The 24,557-nt window shown below is 36.1% G+C and overlaps 1 protein-coding gene across 1 annotated transcript in view; it reads right to left on the reverse strand.

Annotated features, from left to right (window-relative positions):
• Positions 1 to 24,557, reverse strand: part of Ddr (discoidin domain-containing receptor 2) — a 187,027-nt gene that overhangs the window by 78,773 nt on the left and 83,697 nt on the right. The window contains exons 2-3 of the mRNA XM_029316730.2: positions 6,795 to 7,040; positions 1,613 to 1,715 (exon numbers count right to left, since the gene is read on the reverse strand). Of these exons, the coding sequence (XP_029172563.1) occupies positions 1,613 to 1,715; positions 6,795 to 6,975 (284 nt within the window). The 5' untranslated portion in view covers positions 6,976 to 7,040. The remainder of the gene's footprint in view (positions 1 to 1,612; positions 1,716 to 6,794; positions 7,041 to 24,557) is intronic.

The following is a 24,557-nucleotide window of genomic DNA, read 5'->3' on the forward strand; positions in this document are numbered from 1 at the left end:
AAATATGCAGCCGCATAGGCCGCTTTTTGATTTACCGAATTGATTGTTAATTAAAACGTCACGGCTGATCGATCGCGTACGACGATTTAATTAAAATTTTTTAATTGCCGAACACGCGCGCTGCGATCTCACCGCGACAATTTTCCAAAAAGTATCTTTATATATATACATATATATATATATATATATATATATATATATATATATATATATAGTCACAACGTTGTTTTGGCTGGCACCCTAACGAGGGTATCAAAATGCGAAATCGGTTATTATCGGAGATTGCTTCACGGTTTTCGATGAGTGCAAAGAGCCTACCGTAAATTGTCATATATTGTCGACGAGATTGATCCACTCGACACACAGCCCGCTTTTGCGGTCTAGGTGTTCTACATGGGAAACTCGTTATTAATGATGGAAGTGTGAAGATACTATATCCACTAATCGTGGCTGATAATCCACCAATTTCATCGAGGCGCTCGATCTTAATTTTTCAGTTCCATTATCGATCGTAGACAAAGATTATTATATACGTGCTAATTTTGTACAGCGCGATGAATTCTGTATCAAACTTATTTATAATCATTCTCCATATTTATTTAAAATTGTTATAATTATATAATAGAAATATATAAATAATGAAATAAGGGAAATAATAATGGAAATTTTTAAATTGTTATAATTAGTAAGTAATAAATAGACAAATGTGATTTAAAAAGAATGCTATTATCGTTAGAAAAAATGTTTCTCAAAAAATTAACCCCGCGCAGAGATATTAAAGGAGATTTTCGTTCCTCTATATCCTCTCATAATCGTCATTAATTCGTTTCCCGATAAGAGAGAATTTTACAACCGTGCTTTCGAGGCCGCGTGTTATTTAAAATTTTAATACACCTAAGGCGCGGGGCGCGAACGCCGTACCAGCGAGTGATTTTAATCTCGGGGTTGTAATAAGGAATAAAGTGAACTACGTAGCACACACAGGTTCCCTAATGCCATTGCGCGAGACATTCCTTCGTGTCACGCGATTTACATTGCGAGGTTAAAAGAATTCCTATACTATAATCCAATGCAGATGTGGCAATTATTTCATTTAATTCTAGCACAATGTGAAAGGCGCGATATACACGCGTCGCGCGTTATTTTATCTCCAAATTTATTTCAAGATAAGCTATACTTTTCGAATTAATTAAAACTTGATGAAAATGCGGATTAATTATTTGCGCAGACTCTGATGCACATCTTATATTTTTAGTTAGATCAAATCTTGCGTGATCATTTTCCGTGACAGCAATAGCGTAAGAAATAATATGTACATAAATAAAACAGGAATTTAATATAATTTATATTGACTGACATCAAAATTATAAATGTGCAAAATTATAGATTTGTATATAACAATATTTATGACTGTTATAAAAATATGAAATGTGCAAGTTTTCTAGCGAGAAGATAATGTTGATTTAAAAAGAAACACGATTAAGAAATTCTGCTGTTATGCTAAGCAACATCGGAACTGTAGACGTTTGCAAAAGCCGAATATTCGTTTCCCCGAGATACCAAAATGGTCGACTCGCTTGATGCCAGTCTTGCGATACGATTGTTCTCTTACCTGGCATGTTTCGGTCCGAGGCTGGGATCGTATATAGAACTCGCCGAGATGTCTTCATCGGGGATTTCTCCGTTCTCCATACCCAAAGCCGTAGTGCATTGTCCTGGAAACAATTCATGATTACATTAGGCAAAATTCAATATCAATCTTCATTTCGTTAATGTCGCTCGTTAAAACGAAAGTTTCGAATGGGTGATAATGATAATAATAATAATAATAATGGAATATTGTTTCTCGACATATACATAAATATTTAGTTTTTATCAAATTAATTGTTAAACAGTTAATTTTATGTATTTTCCTTTTCGCATTTTTATTGCATTCAGATTTATGATAATTTTATTCCGACATGTCTAATAATTTTATTTCCGACAATTCCGCTTGCTTCTATACTTGTTGCAGAAATGTGCAAATTCAATGAAATCCTCAGAAATGCTGATCGTCACAAACATGCAACTTCGTATTCCGCTGCGTGTACGTAAGAATAAATAATTTAAAATTGTAGCAAATAGCTTCTTTTAAATTTCTTTTCTATGAGATATCAGCTGCTTTAATAATCATTAGAAATACAATATATTCAAGATATCGATAGGAATAATATAAAACGCCTGTTAGTTTAATATAACAAATTCGATGCGATTGTATTTCTATTGTTACAAGACAAATATCGATAAAAGCACGTAAAAATACAATTTCTGAAAACATCTTATTGGCATTTTGATTTGACATAGATAGAGGATTTCCCTTTCTTCCGTTCTCTCATATATACTTTTTATTTCTGTTTCGATATCCAATAGAAAGCATCGAAGCAGAGAAGATAAAATAATATACTAACACATATACTGACGATATTCAGGATTGACACAATGAAATAACGTTTCCATTTTTTTTTTATTTTGCCGTTGTATATAAAATAATTGTGCAACGTCGTTGAGAAAAATCGAATATCAATCAGCAATAGTATCACTGATGACAATGTATCGCCATATACGTACGCGGATGATAAATTCTCGAATTCGCAGGAGAGTCAGGCCGACCAATACATATCTTGGCGCGCGGCGCGTGCAACGTTACTGCGCTTAAGCTACGATACTGCAGTTACGGCGGAAAGTTTCAAAACTGCAGAATGCAGCGGACGTGGGATTAGCCCAGCCTCCGGAGCTACTACCGGCCAGCTATGGTCTCCATGAGCTGGTATTACCGCTCATGGAACAAAACTTCGCTTGTGTTTGTAACTGTCCTCTACGTTTCACCTACCGTGCATTATACGGCGAAACTTCATCCGGTATGTAGCGGGGTAACGCGACTAAAATCTGCGTTCGATATGTCTAAAAGATGTCAAACGCGAGATTATTATATATTTTTTATTTATCAATTTTTATTAATTTTATAATATAAATGTAGCATTAATACAAAAAAAATATAAACTCATTGCATTGTCAATCATGAATGAGATCAAATCAAACTGAGAGACCTTATTGTTTCTAATGTACATTAATAAAGTTTCTGGAAGTTAAGATAAATATTGAAAAACTACATTTCGCAGATTGTGCCAGGATTTTTCGATGAGAATAGTTAATATATCGCAGAATGGTTGGTAATAACATAGGACTCATTTAATGAGGTCCATTTAACATAACTTCTTCTTTTCTCTTGATGTTTGCTGTTTTATTAAATTTTTATGACATTTCTAGTGCGCTGCAAAGTGGATTCTTTGCATTTTTTTCATAAAAGATGCGCGCCATTCCCTTATTATATATTAGACTTTATTTACATTTTCTTTATATAGTCCTTTATACTTGATTCAGTGATGTGAGTTATTACATTTCTTTATAATTATTTAATAATTATAAAAATGAAGTGAAACAGAGTGCATAAAATTGTCATTAATATTGCAATATTAATTTAGTTATTAAACTGTTTCAGTTGTTAAATTGATATAAATGGGAACACTATTAATTATGGTAAAACACGAGCAAAGTAAAAAATCAGATGTTCTAATAAATTGAAAATGAAGCCGAGAAACTCGTGCAAAATTATGTCTCCGAATGCATATAATTATATAATAATCATTGGAGTCTCTCCTCACTCAGACCGAGTAACTTCGACCTATTTGAATCTAGTATTCGTCTTTATGTTGCATTCGTTAATGCAACATAGTGGAAATGAGATCAACTGTGCTGTAATTATTGAACTAACTTGAATTTAGCGAGCTACATAGTTGGTGCACATCAGATGTTTCGTGAAAATTATCCAACAAATAAAATACCTACTCGTTACACTTAATCAATTGTTGCGATCTATCTATCCAATAAAGAGATAAAAAAGAACAAAGTAGCTATGTAACATGTGTAAAAAAAGACTTTGGCCATATTTATAAATAAAATAATTTTTACCTCATCCAATACGCTTTGATTGTCTCAAAATAATAAACATATCTCTGTTTGCATGTAATATCGGTAGCTTAACGTGCAATATTTTTGCAGCAATTCACATTCCTGATTTTAACGTTCAAGTGTTCGTACTTTGTGTACAAGAGCGCATAGCGTATCGTGTGCATTGAATATCCAATGTACATAACGATAACGGCTATGAACCCGAGCTTTAGTGTCATGTCCCAAAGCAATAAGTCAAGCTGACATATTGGGATATCCTAGACGCGATGTGTTTTCGCGCAACATGCAGGATAATGAACGAGTCCAATGATTTGTGATATGATTGACAGTTTGATTTGCTAAGAGCTTAAATGTATTCAAGTGATAAATTGTAATATTTATAGCATTACATGTATCTATTTAAAATATCAATCATTAATGAATATATACACTAAAAGAATAAAACATGTCACTAATATAAAAATTATAAAATTTCAATTTAAATATAATGTCAATATTACTTAATAACTATTAAAATATAAAATCAAAAATACATAAAATGCTTCAACTTTTTTTTATACGCATTAGATGTGTAATTTCAAGTTTTCTTTATTTCCTAAAGGATATATTTCCTTAATGAAAATGCGGCGAAAAATTTAATATTAGTATGAGTAAAGATGTGAGTTATAACATATTCTCGTTTTATGGGTATCTCTATTCAACGTAACATCATCTTGCAGGCAACATACAATTAATTTGCATAAAAATATAGCGGATAAGCGGTAAACAATGAACGGCGGGAATCAGAACTGCGGTACGCCAGAACGAATCGGTACAATGCACAGCTCTCGCTCTCGCTCGTCTGCATCTGAGCAGCTATTAGATAGTATTGTTAATTCGTTGTGCGGCTGACATTTCATTTACGAGGGTACAATGCCTTGGTGAGGCCAGGTGTATAGGCGGTATGGCATTATTGCGTACGCGCTTCAGTGCTAGGAGAAGAAAAAAAATTAGTACGCACGACATCCTCCGGTGGATATCATGCCTTTTCCGCTCGTGCAACAAAAGGATCTAGAATCATCTTGTCCGGGACTTTCTTTATTAGCACATTGTACTTTAAAATTTATTAAAAATTAAAACATGAGAATTTTACCAAATCAGCATAATAAAACAGAGATTAACTAATTAAATATTTTTAACGAAAATATGCTAAAACACACAGATTCCTCTCTCTTTTTTTATTCTACATTTTTATCCAGCAAAAGAATCATTTATTTCCGTTTGTAATCGCTCATGTCGCCCTTAATTATTTTCGAATAATAACAACAATAATTTTTGATAGTAATTCGTAAATATGCAATTATTTAGAGTATGTAAAGTTAGCCCCTTATTTTTTAAATTTTGAAAAAATTATTAGACTTCTGGCTGCCCGTTCAATAGTCTTTATCGATTTTACAAATAGTTCCGCTATTTAAAGCAGCATTCGAAAATAGCTATACTTGAAGTTAATACTTATCTATAAAACTTGTTGGGGTGCAAACAGTACTCTAAACAGAACTGCGAAATTTGAAAAAAATTTTAACTCCTTCGAATTTGGAAATTATCTGGAGAATATAACTAAAAGTAGCCACGACATTTTTATCTTTATTTTCTAAATTCGAAATTTTTTCAAGTTCCAGAAGAATAAAAAAAATTTTTTTTAGAAATTGGTAATTTTGTTGAGAGTTCTGATAGCCCTCCGAGAGTTCTAAGGGTTTTATCGATTACCCTTGTTCAATGCGCTAAAATGAATAGAAACAAAGTTATGCGGCCTAGAAGTTGGAAAAATATGTGAAGTTAGTTTCGTGTAACTTGTGCATAAAGTGCTATTTTCGATGCTTTAAACGGCGGATTTATTTCTAAAGTCGATAGAGAGCTCTAGACCTATTAAGGGGGCAGCCAGAATTCTAATTTTTTCAAAATTTATAAAATGAGGGGTTAACTTTACATATTCGATTATTTATAAGAGTTTCAGTAGTTGTCAGCGAAAGAAAAATCAGTGAAAAGAAAAAATGTTTCATATGTATGTGAGAAGAAAACTTGGACGGATCTCTAGTAAAATATAATACGATCGCGAATAATATTAAATCAAAAAGCAGTGGAATGAGAGGGCGATAGATAATTGAGCAATCTTCCAATAATCAAAGTTGATGATGCCGTAATTAACTCATAAATTTATTGCCGGCGGCAGCCAGTTTATTATGGAGTTTGATCCACTTAATATCTCTTTATACAGTTTACTCCCTTTTTAGACAGTTTATGACGATATTGCACATTTATAACAGCAATGTGATGTAATTGTAATTAAATTAATATATTTAAATACTATTACAAAAATTATAAGTATGTAAAATTTTAAAATTCTTGCCGTATGTTGTGGAGAATTATCTCGATCTTTCAAAAAAAAATTGATTAAAATCGCGTTACATACATTTAACGAATATCTCAAGTTCCCCAAAATTAATTTTTACATGCGGGAAAAATGATTTTTCGCGCGAAGAATTATAGATAGAATCATACTTGTTTCAAAGTTTTAAGCATTTCTCTCCTGGAAAACTTGCGATTGTCTCCGTGGGATGCCTCGTATAAGATTTTCAATTGGTGGATGCAACCTTTTGACTTGGCGCGACAGAGCGCCTTGGGACAATGGAGAAGATTGTAAGAGAGTAACGCGAGAGTTGGAAGGGGTCAAAGGAGCATCCGGCGCTTTTCGGAAGTTATAAAACTTGGCTATGACGCGTTCGCGCGGGAGTTCGGATTCCACTTACCTAGATCCGTGCAGCGACAACGCGGCAGGGACAATAGGACGAAGACAGCGATCAGAAGTCCTCGAAGTGGAGTTGGATCGGCGTTGGGACCAAGGACTGGCATGTTACTGGTGATCTGAGCCGTCGGCACGCCGATAACTTGCTCCTCCTCATTACTAACTATCCGCTGTCCTGACCGCATCGGTCATCAAGCACGTTCCTGGCATCGTGATAATCGCAGGGTGGTTACAGGCTCACGTCGATGTCCTAAGGAGAGAATGATATATGTTAATCGTCTGCGGACGGACGTCTCTCGACATTGTCGTCGAACACGAACGCGTTCGAGGAATTATATTTTTAGACACTTGTGTCAAAAATCACTCTTAACCGCGCCACCTCAAATACATTCTTTATGTTACGCTCATTTAACGCAATCGTGGTGGCGGTGTTGTCCTGTCCCCATTGATAAGTTTATCTTATGGTTCGAGCGAAGAGTCCATAAAAATGGTGTCGGCTGTTATCGTGAAAATGTATTGCAGGTAGGACGCTACAATGGAATTAACTGCCAAGGTAAATTTACCGGCAAAGAATAAAAGAAAGTAGCCAACTCTTACCGCTAAAGTGATAGAGCGTACTCTTAATATAACTCTGGACATTTTCCGGGTCATTAAACAAGTATTTTCGTAATCAAAGTTTAAATGTGAATGAAATGCTTGATTAAAGAATATATAATAATATATGTGATACACCTTTTTTCTAGATATAATCAAAATAAAATGATTTATAAAATTAATATATAAATTAGCTCGTTCTTTTCTATCCAGAAATTTATAAAAGTTCGACTAATAAGTATAAAATGGATCGTGCAATTCATATCCCTGTCAACGAATCTCTCCTTTTTTTTCGGGATAAACTGATTGCCACTAGCATACAGTGTAACGGTCATATTTATGTAAATATCATCGCCAGTAGCTGCATTTGTCGTGCAAAGCGGAACTCTTATCGCGCTGCCACGGTAACGTAGGCATTTGTTATCATTTTTGCAAATAGCGCTTCTCCATCCACCCTCTCTTTCTCGTCTGTCTTCATTCTATGGTACGTACACACAGTCTGCACGATAAGAGGTCTATTTCGTCCGACAAATCGGCCACCTAAATATCGCGCTCCCCCGTAAAATATAAAATCGCTTACGATCGTCACTGAGTGGCATTTAGTTAAAAGGCCGGCTGTTATTATCCGAGATTGCTCGTCTCGCGATATTAACGCGATAATCCGTGTCACTCGTGTCGCGGATTATGCACCATCCACACGACTCGTCGACAAATAGCGGGAGCATTATTATGCCGCGGGGCATGAAATTTTAATTACGTCGGCGCTATTAGCGAACGCGATCGTTTTCAAGGAAGAGGTCGTCGCGAGAGCGTCTGCAATAATGGGATGGGTGGCGCCATTGCAATTGTATGTCGCGCGTGCATATGTATATGTGTACCGCACACGATGTATGTATAAGTACGCGCGTTCCATATGCGCTGCAATTGCAACTGCAACGTTACACGGATTTCGCGTCACGCCTCATGCATTATTCACACCTCGCCGGAGGTAAAATTATTTTTCCCCCGGTGTTAGTATTATTAATTTCAGGCGTTAGCCCGATGCGAAACTCCGAAACTGGGAAAATAACGCCACCGGGCGTCCGGTGCATTTGAGTGCATTTACGCAGTCGTGCGTGACACAAAACGTTTCCCTCGATCGAAGAAGCATCATCGGCATCACTTTTCCGCGGCGATCGCGTAATATACTCGATCCCCTCGACTGTTCTGCGAAATTAATTTAAATTGAGCTTCATTTCGAGATAATCTTTTCTCGTAAAAGAAATATCATCTTTGTCGTTGCATCGTCCGATGCATCATTTACCTTTCGATGTAAAGGAAAACTCTTTTATTTACCGAGCGCAGTTGCAGTTACGTCGCGTATTTCCGCCATTTATCCTTTCATGTGTTCCACTTCTTTTTCATAAATTCCTACATATTCCTTAGAAACTACGTTCACATCACCAAGTTATTTCAAACGCGTTGCATTATGTGGAAAATTGTATATGGATGTATAGTATATATTATGGTTAAACATAGAGAAGAGCGTGTACGTATACAGCGGAGTCTAAATGAGGATGAGAATTCCGATAATGAAAAATTATTGTGTACTTAAATTTTTAATAAAGAGATCCGATGTAATTGTTATTATAAGCAATTTTTTATTTACGAAAAATACAGTTTCATATTGTCGTAACTGGATATATAAATGTTGTAATATAATTGAAATATATGTATATATATTTCATTGTGTGAATATGAATATTTTATGCAGCTACACAACTGCATGTAATAGAATGCAGTACATAGAGTCGTAAAATATTACTATATCATCGAAATAATAAATTAGGGTACAACTGTATCGTACTGCTATTAAGCTACCGCTGTTGGAAAAATATCTATTACGCGGTATCGAATTGTAAGCAATATATGTTCCTTTCATAAGGACTCTGTATGCTTTTCGTGCCGCGTCTAAGATATAGGGGCGGAATACGAACGAGGCCCTAAAGCCGTCAGAAACAAGTGTTGCACTCGGTATTGAAGTTGTAAGATACAGCAATACGTATGCACCAAAACCTATAATGGAACTCCAGATAGGTTGCTTTGAATACTCGATGGAGCTCGAGAATGGAAAGCTATCGGGTACATTGTACCTTTCAGCGAAACCAAGCAAAACTCAGCGAGCACACGTATTACACGAAACGGATAAAGGTCTGACTGAAGTTACACGAGTAACAAGCGAGATAATGGAAACGTGCTTTAAACCAGGAGTGATCCAATGTTGAAAAACGAGTAGCTTCTCTCGCGCACGGGGCAGGAAGGATCATTAATGCTTTCTCGCGTATATATATATATATATATATATATATATATATATATATATATATATATATATAATGTTTTTTTTCGAGATAAAGTGCATTCAGTGTCACTGAACTCTTGTTGAGCACCAAAAAGACATCGTTTCGCCTCACTAATTATTTATAATTATCGATCGTTAACAAGCAGCGTCTTCAGAAAAGATCGCATTACGTGCATCTGAAAACCGCAACGTCGCAATAACATTGTTCTTTCGTTCACGGGGGATTGCGTAATTTGATAAGATTGATTAATTTTATAAAATTTTGATCATGTTTATGGCGTACGTATGTATAATAAATAAAATGGAAATTTTTTTCAACGTATACCTAGTATTACGCGAATGTTGTGATGAGATTTATTCACAGCGAAAAGTTACATATAGTACACACAAAGCAGTAAGTTTTGTTTCTGTTTATACCAGGTATAACATACACGACGTGACCTATATAGCGACATTGCGCGTCGATAATATTTACATTTCAAATATCTCTTTAATATGCAAATTAAACTATATAAAGTAAAGAGAACGAATGTATCTTTTTTTAAATACCCCTATTATATATAGATATTTATTCATCTTCTTTAAATTAAAAAGTGATATATCTATCAAACCATAGAATTAGTGTCTTATGTAAATTTTTCTGGTTTTATATATCTACTTAAAAAAAAAAAATGTATTATTTCATTCCATTACGGCAAAGCAGTATACTATTATTATAAACATTTTGCGGGTATACTGTTTTACGTTAAACAGAACGCGATTTGCTGCAAAGTGTATCTTTTTTTTAAATACCCCTATTATATATAGATATTTATTCATCTTCTTTAAATTAAAAAGTGATATATCTATCAAACCATAGAATTAGTGTCTTATGTAAATTCTTCTGGTTTTATATATCTACTTAAAAAAAAAAAAAAAAAAAAAAAAATGTATTATTCCATTCCATTACGGCAAAGCAGAGTATACTATTATTATAAACATTTTGCGGGTATACTGTTTTACGCGATTTGCTGCAAAGTGTATATAAAATCAATTAACGGATAAGTATCAAAGGTATAGCTGCTCGGTTAAAACGATAATTTAGTTAGTTGTTTACATTACGCGAGCGCGCGTGATAAACGTGCGGTAGTTAAAAACTCGAAAAATTCCTGCTTCATAGGTCACCGCTTCGGCTCCCTTTTCTTGCAACGGGCGAACCACAGTGGCTGAAGGAAGCGAGAGATTGCGAGGGTTTGGGATCTGCGAAGTGGACCAAGGAGAAGGGAGGCGCCTTTTGTGTGCATTCGATAGTCCGTGCAAAACAAACAAGCCTACGAGACACAAAACAGGATCCACGATGCAGAAGCGAGTCCCGCGCTTGTCCAATGGACGTTCCTCCTTTTCTTCACGGAATACCGAGCAGCACCGTCATTACCCCGTATATATACGGCTAGCACGCCGCTCCTCCTTCACCGAGTGAAAGAGGGAAACACGGGGTAGAGAAACAGAGGGAGAGGGATGGGATGAGGTAAACGGTAGGATTTTGCGATGCAAATTTCATTCCGGTCTCTTCCCTCCGGCTCCGCTCCTTCCTAGTCAGCCCTTTCCACGTCTATCTTCGTTCTTTTATTTTCTACTTCTAGTTTTCTTTATCTACGACCGCGCGCCTTTGCCCCTCTTTTTAAAATCATCTCGCGAGAGACTTCCCTCTCTCTTTCCTTCTATCTTTCTTTCTCTCAGCGTCGTCGACCACCCCGACAAAATTATCGTGATCGCTTCGCTCGGGCGGACACGCTTTTTCGCGGTTCGTCGCGATTTTCACAAGGGAGAGCTCGTCGAGCAAAGCCGACGTCGGCGATGACTTGTCGCGGATGCGATGGAGTCTGCAAGAGCTGACGGAGCTGAAAGAAACCCGAGGATGGAGGAGCGCCAGCGGAATTAATTAATTCTGACGGGCTTCGCTATCCACCCATCTTTTTAAAACGACAATACGCCGTCATCGACGGAGAAAGATTTTTCTCGTTGCTTTCGACTGAATAATTGTCGATTCGATCGAAATAATTAAGAATGACGGGTAACGTCATTTTAAAATCAGAGAGTTAAAGACTGGATCTCGCAGTCCAGTTATTGACTGGATCAATCCCACTTAAAGACTGGAAAAGTGAAGTTTCAACTCCTCGCGATTATATGATTATTTATCGTAAAGTGATCCATCAATTTCACAACGTTACGTTTCGGGAAAAGCTTCGTTGATCGACGTATCGTAATGTATCGATGTATCGTAAACTCTCGCAAACTAACATTCTTCTATGATTTTTACTCGGATAGTTTGAAACTAATCTGAAAGCGTCTAACTCGCAACATTCTTCACTTACTTCCTATATCAATATTGATTGTTATTCTTATGTATATCTGCAAATTTTTAAATCTGTCCAAGAAAATTTCAGTAAAAATTGAGTAATCGAAAAAATTGAAGAATTAATCTGTCTCTTGATAAATGAAACAAAAAAAAAAATAAAAAAGTAGATATTTGAGAATCGTCAAATAGAATTTAAAAAAAGGTAAGAGAATTTTCTCTCGACCGTACTGGCAAATATTATTTATTCAATCACAACGTTTCGAGTCCCTTCTTTGAGTCCTTATCAAGTGATCTAGATATACATAGAGAAGAAATACAGTACAGAAATTAATACAATAAAAAACAAAATTACTTCACTAACAATATTACAAAATGATAAAAAGAAGCGAAACATGCTTGTAAAAATAAAAATAAAATTATAATTTTAAGATGTCAAAAACGAACATAGTGTCAGTTTGACAACACGTCAAGACTCTTAGACGAGTTATTGGAGACTAAACGATCTTTATTATTTTGTCGTAGATATTACTTAGATTGTCGGTATCCTTTTGTAAATTAATAGCGTTATTATTTTTTTTAATAAAAAACATTTCAGCGATTTTTCTTTTTCTTACGTGTTTTTCACTGTGCAAAATAACACGCGAAGTCCAGTCAAAATCGTGATCGAATTCAATTTTATGTTTGCTGATAACTGATAAATTACTCGAAAAAAAAAAAATATATATAAAATGTCATTGTTTCATTAATAGAGAACACACGGTCGCTTATGCTTGAAAGAAACCATTTTTTAGCTTCTTTCCTCATAAACGTCATATTATTCACCTTGTAACGGAGTTTGTTTATCATAACAGGTAGCAAGACGAATTAATGTAATCCTCGTTAACGACCGCAGAAACGACGCCAGACATTAAACTCATTGCTCTTAGGGGTCGCGGCTAATCCACTATGGATTACCCGCGAGAGAAAAAGAGCGGGAAAGGAACACCGGACGCGCTCTCTTCTCAAGGGAGAAGAAAGCGTACGGGAAAGAAAAAGTATATGAAATTTAAAAGTCCGCCGAGTCGCTCGTCGTTAAGCAAGGTTTAGCGGTTCTTTCGAGAGGATAAAAAGTGTATATAGGTAGCTTTTCTTTCTCCCCCACCCTAGAATTTCTCTTTCTATCTCGCTATTGTATGCGGTGAGCAAACGTATATACTCGATATGCTTACTTCGCTTCACAGAATCCGGGCTCTCGATTCGACGGAGCTCCCGTCGGTAATGCAAGCATCGTTGCTCGTCTCGATGGAGACGATTCAGGTAAGGCTTCGCTTGGAATTATTCGGTTTGTACCAATTTCGAGCCCATCTTCCCTCCGTCGACTACTAACACTTGTGTCGGTGCCGCTTCCACTTCTATTCCAACCAATACCCCGCCGTTGATCCAGTTCCTACGTAGTCGAACAATCGAACCGTCTCCTTAGGAGAAACCGAAGGATTTGGGAAAACACGGTTATCGGATCGAACAGCGCCACTTTGCTACCGGGAGAAGATCTCACGGGAACCTAAAGGCTGACGTTTACACCTCAAAGAGAAAACTAAAGAGATTCCTTCTTACAACGTGAAAATACGACTTCAAAAGTCGATCTGCGTTAATCACTCACAACGTGTAATGTTATTTCTAAAATTAGAGACTGTTTATTATACAATACACGTATGTATTTATTCTTCCTGAAAGTATAACTGCTTCCAAATTTATTTCAACTAAAAAAATCATTTATTTCATAAGCAAGATGATAATAAATTGTCAAAAAAATATTGTTTGTAATTAGGTGAAAACAGAAACCGTAATAATATATTAAATTTTTATTAATAAAATCATAGCAGAGAAAAATGCGACTCGCAATAATTAAATTGTTATGATATCGTTTAATTGTGACATTATATACGAATATTAAAATGTCACACGAAGCAAGAAACATTAAGAAGATGTACTAATAAAATAGATGAAAAAAATAGCAAGATATAACTACGTAATTGACAAATATTTTGTGCGAATGTATGTAAAGATTATTTTTCAAATTTTTATTGCACCGTCAAACCGGGAGAATTTAGTGTTTTCTAACGTCGATGTTTGCAAGGCAACCGGAGAAGTTGAAACTATTTCCACACTGTCAAGTTAAGTACACCACTTATCGCCACTCGTCGCGGCTCTTGGAAACTATGAAGCTTTCGAGAGCTTTCTGCTAGAAGAAGAATTTCGCATGCAGCGGCATTGCCGATATCGTGCCATTCTTGTAAAACTTGCGTTTCGGATTTCGTTTTTACAGAGACGAGATATCGTTGGTATTAGACATTCTCACAAAGTCAAGTAAAATTCCGTGATAATTAAAAAATATCATATGTCAAAAATAATATGATTTGTCAAATCAGTCATTGTGAATAATAATTTTCTACGACATTATAATGAAACGCATTTATAATATTATTTTACTAAAAATCACAAAAGAAAATGTAGAATATTTATCTTATAATGTGTGTAATATTTGTATCGTTATAATTATTCGTGTATATTTTTACAGAATTTTAAATTCGATGACAATTTAAATGTAGAAAGCACACAAAAAGAAAATCGCATCTTAATATTTAAATTGCAATTTAATTAGTTAAAATAAAAGTCAAACTTTCAACATTTTGATAAAATATAAAATTTCAGCTACTATTATTATAAAAGGAACAAATAATTTTTTTATGCAGATGCATTTACATTAACGTTTCACGGAGTGTTATATTTTCTATGCAATCTTTTCCAACATAAAATGGTTATTATCTCCTTCAGAATAACTATTTTAATATTCATCACATAATTGTAATATATTTCTTTTCCTTTAAAGTGCTCTTTACTACAATTTACACAGGACTGTTTAATGTATCTTTTTCTCTTGGAAATAAAACTGCGTATTTCAACTAGAAAAATTAATTATTTTATATTAGCAGGATGATAATAAATTGTCAAAAAAATGGTTTTTATTCAATTTGGTAAAAACAGAATTATATTGACTTTTTATTGATAAAACCGTAGCAGAGAAATGTAACCCGCAAGTCGTTACGCCTAATTAGGATATTGTGCAGAATTCCATGATTCTTACAAGAAACTATACATCAATGAAACAGATATTTAGAAGATTTTTGAGCACGTTAATGATTGGCATTCACTCTATTCAGCCAGACACGTTGTATTTCCGCCACTCAACGTAGCAATTAGTAGGATTCACCAAACGTGCTTATCCAGTAATCGAGTGACACTCTGCCCTGTATTTTGCAATACCGACAGATTTATATAGCACACACGTGCGATTAAAAAAATGTTTACGTAATCTGGTTTACGGAATTAAAATTTTTTAAATTAACAATTTTCTGAAATTACTCTACCGTAACTTTAAATAAAAATTATATTTAAAAATAAAATATATAAATTAAATGCAATGATTGTTTAATGGAGAACAAAATGAAATTAAAAAAATATATATATTTAATCGGTTAACAACATCAGCTTGTTTGAAGATCTGTTTTCATTTTATTTGTAAATACTCTCTGTATATTACAAACATTTGCATAAAAATACACGCGAAGAATAAAACTGCGATATGTCCCAATTCGAATCAAGGGCCGTGGGCTTTATTGTTATCTCACGAAACAAGGAAGTAGCTGAAGAGAGAAAGGGAGAGAGAAAGAGAAATCTCTCTGTATTTTGCCTAGAGCGTCAAAATATCTGGGTTTAGCGGTCGTCCTTTGTGTATACCCTGCACGCTATCGATATCTGTACATTGTACGTTATAAGGCACTCGCGAATTCACGGTATTTTAAATTGCTAGTTGCTTGATAACAACCACACAAACGGTTGCGGACCGTTAAAGCGTCAGATAAGAAATATTTCAGTGCTCTCCTATGTTATTCGCCATTGTCTGGAAAAACGGTAGCGGCGTGAATGAACTTAACTGACGCAGAAGTATTATCTCAAATCCGCTCGTAAAGAGAGACCCTGCCTTTAATTCTTACTTTAAATTCTTGAAATTAAAGGGAAAAAATTCTCCCTATTGTACAATTTAAAAAAAAAAAAAAAATTTTTTTAAATTACCGTCATTCGGTTATTAAAAAAAAATACTTGAAGGAAAAATACGCTTTCTTTTTGCGGGATGTAAATTTTGAGAGCAGTTATATTACAGTAGACTGACTCGCAGAAGGGATAAGCGTGCTTTCACAGCGAGGTACGCCGCTTGTTGAAAAGACAATGAACGGTAACTCGCAGGACCAGACACTCGCCTCCAACGTTAAGCGACGCAGGACGACAATAGGAGCGCATTTGACGCAACCCTGTCCTTCCCGTAAATAGCACAATCCGAGGATACCTCGTTTTGATATTTAAACGGTGTCCGTCCGTCTATACTATACGTACCCTCGTACACGCGAGCACGCACACTTTGATTGAGGTATTCATGGCAGCCATGAAAAGCGACCCCGGGACATTTGCTCGTGGATTTCCTCGCCACGCCGCTTTCCGAGGAGAATGGCAACGCGCGGAACAATAAACGCGACCAGATGGAGGAAATATTTTAACACGGCGTGCTGCCAACGAAGTGAGCAATTATCCTCTCTTTAGAAACGCGGCATAGCGTCATTTCGCGCTTGAATTACGCTCGCTCGGACACTTTTTTAATCGATGTATTTATTGAGACAATTATAGTTCGCGAGAGATGCTAAATGAACTGTGATGTAGCGAAATACTTTTTTGATAGGTATATCTCTATGCGCGAAATCGTCGTAATAATTAGAAAAAAAAAAAAATAATCTCCCTCCGCGAAATTGAAAGAATCGTTGCAAAAAAAAAAATGGAAGGAGAAAATTGATCTAACAAATATAGTGGGTAGATATTTGAAACCGTTATTGTCGAAATAACAATACAATGTTTTAGCATTGTTTAGAAATGAGTGGCGCGTAAATGCAGCGAAATATTGTTCCAATAATAGATAATTATGAATAACTGTGCACAGTAGCGTGCTTGTATAATGGAGAATATACAATTACGATAACGTTAAAGTGCTATTACGGGAAATTGAATATTAAGCTCGGTTTGATGTTATTTGTTTCGATATGATCTAGAATCATGATGTATAACGGCGATCAATATAAAGCCGGAGGTTCTGGAATTCTAACGGAGCGTATTCATCGCTGGGGAAATGCAAGATACAGCGCCTCATGGAAGTCAAGGAAGCGTAAGGAGCTAACTTAGAGAATGGAAGGCTCTTGAAGGAGTAGACCGTGGATAGTCGAAGGAGAGGTTGTCGGGGGAGGAGAAAGCGGGGTCTCGGAATAATCTCTTTAAGAGCTCCGGTATTGAAGCAGCGGTTTGAACGGAAGTCTCCTACACTCGACCGCAACCCTTCTTCGATGGTTGTCGCGTCCATCGAGTATATGATCGACAACGGTCTTCGCTTATGTATCGGATACACCCTCCGGCGCGCGATAACGTTTCGTAAAACAATTTTCTTCCTCGGGGATTAACAACCCTGCACTTTGTATACGCGATTCGATCAGTATATATGGTCGCTCTCTACTTATGTACCTTCGCGTTACTCCTAGCGATGTTAATAACGTGTTATGGCCAAACGGCGGCGCGTCCGTGCAACGAGCCGAGAATTAATTATGATGGATTATCTAATTAGTTACAAGAAGAAAAATGTTTTATTAATCGCCCTCTTTAAAACGACGGATGGCGTACACGCGGATTCTTATCGGCGGCGACCTCATTCCGGGTTAATTGCGTGAAAAGTACAGCCGGTACATTGTGCTGCGCAGAGACGGGAAGGCAGCCGGCGTAATTTGGTGGATGATGGGCGTATTAAGAGCTCGTTGAAATGTTGCGACGTTTCTAAGCAACACGGTGTATAGTCGCTTCCCTTTTTTTTTTTTTTTATTTCTCCTCTCGTCGTCGCTATATTTCGTACTCCCGGTGACATATCTTGCATCGCGCGGCTCATTAATGCCGGGTATGTAAAATGTAAAATGCGAGGGACTTTACTTTTAACGAGGGAAAATACGTTGACAATGTTCCCCCGCGGATGAAAAAAAAATGTTGGCGTAGAATCGTGCAAATCGTTACTATGCGGTTTTTTCTCGGCGCTCTCGCAAAGAAGTAGGTTTATATCTTAATCGTAACGTTTCTTGAAGTAATGCTGCAATTCTATTACACGCTTGCGAGCTGTGAAAATGGCGCTTTATGACGACAGTCTGGAAACTTCGGTAACGTCCGCGAAGCTACACAATTCACCCTATAAAGTCGAGTTTACGAGAAAACTAGTGACTTCTTCTACCGGTACATTTCTTCTCCGGGAGAAAGTTGTATGGACGACTCTAGGGCTCTTGTAAAAAAAATCGCTATGTTTATCAGCAGTCAGCGGGCAAACACAACTCTCGAAAACAGACTGCCCGTCAGACTAATAAAGGTTTAAAGGGCTTTGTGAAACGTTTTACGATGATGGTAATCGCGTCACGATCTCATTTTCTTGCGTTTTTATCAGCACGAAACAAAGGCTTAGGGTTTATTTCACAGGCGATGCGAAGCACTTCGTATAGTGTATAATCTCGAGATTCGAAGCTTATCAACACAGATCTCTACGGAAAATTGATTTCGTTTTAAAAGAGAATACGAACGCCATTACCAGCACTGGAACTTTAGCATCGGCGGATGGCCGAGAAAATCTGTGAGAGATGAGTTTCGAGAAATCAACGCGCGCCATAGCGAAGTCGCGAATTAAAATTTTCTTTCTCATATAACAGAAGCTCCACCACCGTTCGAATGTTTTTCCCTCTCTTTCTCTTTCCCTCAGCACTCGCTCCCGAGTCTTCCATCTCGAGTTGATCGCAACCGGTTACGAACACACCCGTTCAATTTGACTTCGGAACTTTTCGCGAGCGGCATTCCTTTTATTCGAGGAAACTCGCGGCGAAACTTGAACGGTGCAGGATAGACAAGGCCTCGCGGTTAGAGAGGGACGAATGCGGAAGATGAATAGCGCGCGAGAAGGAAATAGCACGAGAGAGAGAGAGAGAGAGAGAGAGAGAGAGAGAGAGAAGGAGATAGGGTAAGAAAGACCGAGGGACGGAACAATCTCGCGCGAGGACGGCTAAACGACACTTCATACATGAAAGGTTATCGCGTCTGGTGGGCGCTGATACCGGGGATGTTCCCAAACCAACCCATCCATCCTCTCTCTCTCTTCCTTCGTTCTTCTTAGCCGCACCGTGTCCTGTCTCATATTCAGCCCTATCATGCCCGCCGGGTTCATTACTCACATGCAAATAACGGATGTCCTCTCGCGGTTAAGAACTTCCTATTTATATATGTATACGTATCGCCGCGACGTCTTTTATCACTCTCCTGATGTCGGCGCATCTCCCTCTGGCTGTTCGTTTTCTTTTGATTGAACCCTCCCTCTCGTTTATTCTTTCTCATCGAAGAAAAACCGAGACGACCCTTAGCGAGGAAAACAGGAATGAGAGTTATTAGATTTCCAATATTTATGAAGCATTCTACACAATACAGTACCTCCGAGGGAAATACAATAATCGTTTCCGGAACGCGAAGTTGGCGGGTTTGTAAAATCTAGTTACGCGGTCCCGAGCGTAAGTTAGATTAAATTAAATAAGACCAGCGAGAGAGAGAGAGAGAGAGATGCCAAGAATCAACCGCGAGCGCTTCCTCGTGCGGAAGAACTTCCATTCCGTAGAGATCGAGAGTTACGCGGAATCGAAAGCCCGTCGGGGCATTCTTTGTGTCGAGATTCAGGTATATCGCATAACCGTCGGCGTTATAGCCGATTCCTTTTCCACACTGCCTTTTTCTCCACTTGCCTCAACGGCCACCGAGAAAAGGGTAGTTTTGACGGCGAGAGGAAAGAAAGAGAGAGTGTGTGAGTCTTACGGCGGTCGCATTAACAGCTCGGGCCGGAAATGCGAGTCACGTAAGAGCGGGAGCGAAATTCGTCGTTTAGCTTTCGTCGACGCAGCCCTGTCACCTCGTACGTACAAACGGAGAGGAGGCGAGTATAGGAAAAAAAAAAAAAATAGAAAGAGATGAGACGGGGTAGGAAAATAAAAAGAGCAGACATATACCTATAACTAAAGAAAAAGAGAGAAGAAGGAAAAGGTAAAAGAGGCTACCCTGTAAAAGAGGAGAAACGAAGAGAACGAAAGAGAGGGAACTTGGGCGAGACGTCGTACACGGGGCTGGAGGCGAGATCTCTGTATTCGCGGCAGGAACCCGAACACTCGATAGTGTGCTTTAGAAAAATTCGTGACAGAACTGCTAAACCGAGACCGGCGCACAATTTACGTTATTAAATCGGCGGAACGGCTCGAAGCACCGGACGAGTGCCGCCTATTCGACGTTATTCCGCGTTTAAGTTCTCCTTTCGACTTCGCATTTGCCACCCTCTACCCCTTTCTTCCACCCCTCTGGTTCTTGCGCGACCACCGAACCGATCGCTTATATCTTTTCAACCCCTTCGTTCGCCTTCGTTTGGCTGCCTCGATCAGCAACGTGTACAGAGGTGACGTTTTGCCTCCTCTAGCTTCTTACGTCGATAAGATTCCTCGAGGTTCCGGTACGATCGTAGAAGGCGACCTGGATTTCCGCCGAAATTCAGGGCTATACGTTCGTCCGTGGTCACGTTTCGCGCAACGGGACGAATTCGGAATTATTTTTCGGCGCTATCCGACGACGATTCCGCCCGATCCGTCCAACAGATCGTGACAACGTGTTCAAGTGCGAGTGCTGGTATTCGATTCGATATTTTTAATATTGGGAGAAAGCACTGCTGTGTATAGAATAATACTTGTTTCCTCGTGCGACAGATATTTACTGATACTGATCAAATTATACATACGAAGTAAGAGAAACTAGACTACCGCAAATATGCAGAAAAAGTGTAAATATATTTAATATAAATTGCGAAAAAGAGAAATATATATATATATATATATGTAGAAAGATAAAAGTGTAAAATATACGTATGTATAATAATATTTTTTTTAATACAATAATATATTGAGATTCCCAGTATTATCGTATAATAAAACAATATCACACACACACACTAATAAAACATTCCTAATTCTCGTTTATAAATATCGCACATCGGCCAATCAAATATACAATTCCTCAGCAAAATATATTGCTGTCGCACTGATTGAAATTAGTACATTTTTGAGAGAAATATTCGCCATCATTGTTTTAAATTTAAATAAAAACTTAAACGCTTAAATAAACACGGAACAAGAATTATTCCGGTCTGCCATATCGTCCATATCGCGTTTCGCCCCGTTTCGAAGTACTCTCTCAGCGATATATATTTCCGGCGGCCAGAAAAATCCCTATTTGCGAGTTTCCAACAAAACTATTTGCCACCGACTTCCATTCCGCGGGTATACACTGATATATTTCAGCGGTAAACAGTTCGTCGCGAGACGGTGATAGAAATAAAAACAAACACTAGCAAGGATGGATCGTCCCTATAAAATATGATAACGCTCAGAAGCCTTATAGTTTCCAGTGGATGCGCCGTTACAAAAACGTCATAAATATGCAGTACGGCGATCCGATGCGACAGGTTCGTTCTCAGGAGGTGCCGACCCCGATTTACTTTGCATAAACCGGTGTATAAGAATTGCTGCTCGACATACCGTTACGTCGTTTAGTGTTTTTACGATACTCGCGGATACCACCGTCAAACTTTGCCATGAGAAGTATCGAAAACAAATTATTACTCATTATAAATGAGTATTCTTAGGCAGTTAATTAATTCTTAATTTACAAAATTTTTAAACTAATATATAATGTCCACAATATTTTTATAATGTATGTAATATATTGCAAGGTAATTGCGTACGTTTAGAAAAGAGTATAAGCTTTATACATTATTTGCAAATTAAAGGTATGATCATGAAACTAAGATCGTTTTTTTTAACAATGTTAAGAAAATTAGATAAAAGTAAATAAAGATTTTATTTAATTCCTAATTAAATGTAAGGCTTTATAATAATTTATCTACACGTATTCGTATTAAATATAAAATATTTTCAAATATGCATTTGTATAAAATAATTTATTAATTGTGGTTTATTAATTCAACACAAGTGTTATTAACAGAACCGGGTAAACGATGTTAATTCAAACTAGTTTGACGCAATTGGAATAAATTTAATTGCGATAATAATTTCTAGAATTGCGATCATACATATAATCAAGTAGACCGTAACTTAGTGCATCCAATTACATATCACAAGAAATATATATTTTGTGTGCATATGTTATGACCTATTTCGCCATGATATTGCCAAGTACGCGTCTATATACAGAGCGTTTACAATTTACGCAAATAGTTAAACTATTCAATGATATTAAATGTGTAACGTGTATATATGCGCGTATAACACGTCAGTCTATTATATATTCCTTCATACATGTGCAAACATTTGGCAAAATCTATTTCATTGCAATCCACCGTATTAACCACAAATCTATGGTCCGGTTACGGACACATAAAGCTCAACTATTATTGTTAAACTCACAGCCAAAAACGACTAAACATTGAATTCGAAGAGGACCAAAGACCAATATAATGTACGTAAAATACAGAAGCTAAACCACGTACAGAAACGTCGTCCTCACGCAGCTTCCTTGCTACCCTCAGTTCCTTATTGTCAGAGCAAAGGGCGATTTCTCTCCGAAACGACGTTACTCCGCATCGGAAGAATTTAAAACGAAGTCACGATTCCCTATATAGGATGCCGGGTATCTACTCGCGCGAAATACTTTGGGATAAAGGTAGCTCGTGTCGATATATAGGATCTTTTGCGATTTCCACCTTCTATGGAATATTTCCAGCAAAAGTAAAAATAATATGCGATCTTCACTATATAAAGTTATATGTGATATTCTGCGTGTCAGCGTTATTTCGTTTAAATTTGTACGCATTTCTTAAAAAAGTGTCTTATATCAGATATTTTAACTTTAAAAATTATAAAAATTGTAAATAATATAATTCGCTTATTTTTTAAACAATTTCACATGCAGTTATTCAATTTGAAATCATAAGTGTAAAATATCTTTATTATATAGAATCCTTTTTATTATATATTTATTGGTAATACTGCAATAGAAAGAGAAAAGCAATGTATATATAATTTTTTAAAGTGAAAAGAATAAATTTCTATAAAATTGTAAATATTTTATTTTCTCGAAACATCCAAGATTGATATATTTCATATATCTCATTTTGCATTTTGAAAGATAGTTACAAGTTCAAAGCGCGCAGTAACGTGAGTAATAGCTTCATTTAATTTCCATGCGATTCAAAGCGACTAAAATGTAACTAAAAAGAAAGCAAAGGGTATACAAATTGCGAATTTTGTTGCTTGTCGGCTTTCGACAATTTCGCCGCGTTGAAGACCAAAAACCCGTTAAGTTCTTTGATGTGAAACAATCCGGCGCTATACGCGAAAGAATAGCAGTTTAATCCGTATAATTTATGCAGATAGTCACTAACAAAAGCGTCAACCCAATCTTAAACAATAATAATTTTGAAATTATTATCATTCGTACATAATACGCATTGCATATGACTCTGAGATTTATTGATTGCTATAAAATACATATTATATCATATGTATTTTATATGCTAATAATAAAACACAATATAGATCAATAAAAAATTGATTTATTAAACATAAGAAATGCTGAATTTATAAAACTATTTTAAAAATATTTTAAATCGAGTCTCTTAATTGTACCATAGATAGTCATATAGAATTAAAGAATTAAATTTTAACTTAATAATAAATTCAATAGTTTTTAATATTGATATTTAATAATATCAAATTAAATATAAAAGTAATTATAATATATATTGTAAACTAATATTAAATTCAATATTATATAGCATGCGTAGAATAATTAAATTTTTGTGTAAAATTATAAGATAATAATAAAATAGTAAGTTTAGAAATAATTATTTGAATTCTGGTTATAGTTTAACACAAATGTTAATATTTCTGTCTTAATATAATCTCCATTTTCTAAAGTCTGTAAGAACAACACAATCGATCAGTTTTTATTTTGAAATCTGAATAGCTTTTATATTTCATTTTTCATATTTCTGCATATATATTTATAATTTGACATTTGTCCTATTTTATTTCAACAATATAACACAATGAAATATTAAATCGACATTTTCAAAAATAGGATCTGTTTTATTAAAAATTTTGTTCGCTAAAGCAGATATCTTTAACCTGACAATGTCAATTTGGGCGCACTGTATAAACGATGATATACTATAGTGTAATTATTTTTACAGACAACTATTATATTCATGTATGTATTTTCAGATAAGAGCATGGATTAATAAAAGTTCTCCATACAAAGCAAACTTATGATTATTCAACAGGTTTTAATTATAA

This window comes from Nylanderia fulva, unplaced genomic scaffold (genome assembly GCF_048542155.1).
Source record: "Nylanderia fulva isolate GAGA-0341 unplaced genomic scaffold, ASM4854215v1 Scaffold5, whole genome shotgun sequence".
NCBI lineage: Eukaryota > Metazoa > Arthropoda > Insecta > Hymenoptera > Formicidae > Nylanderia > Nylanderia fulva.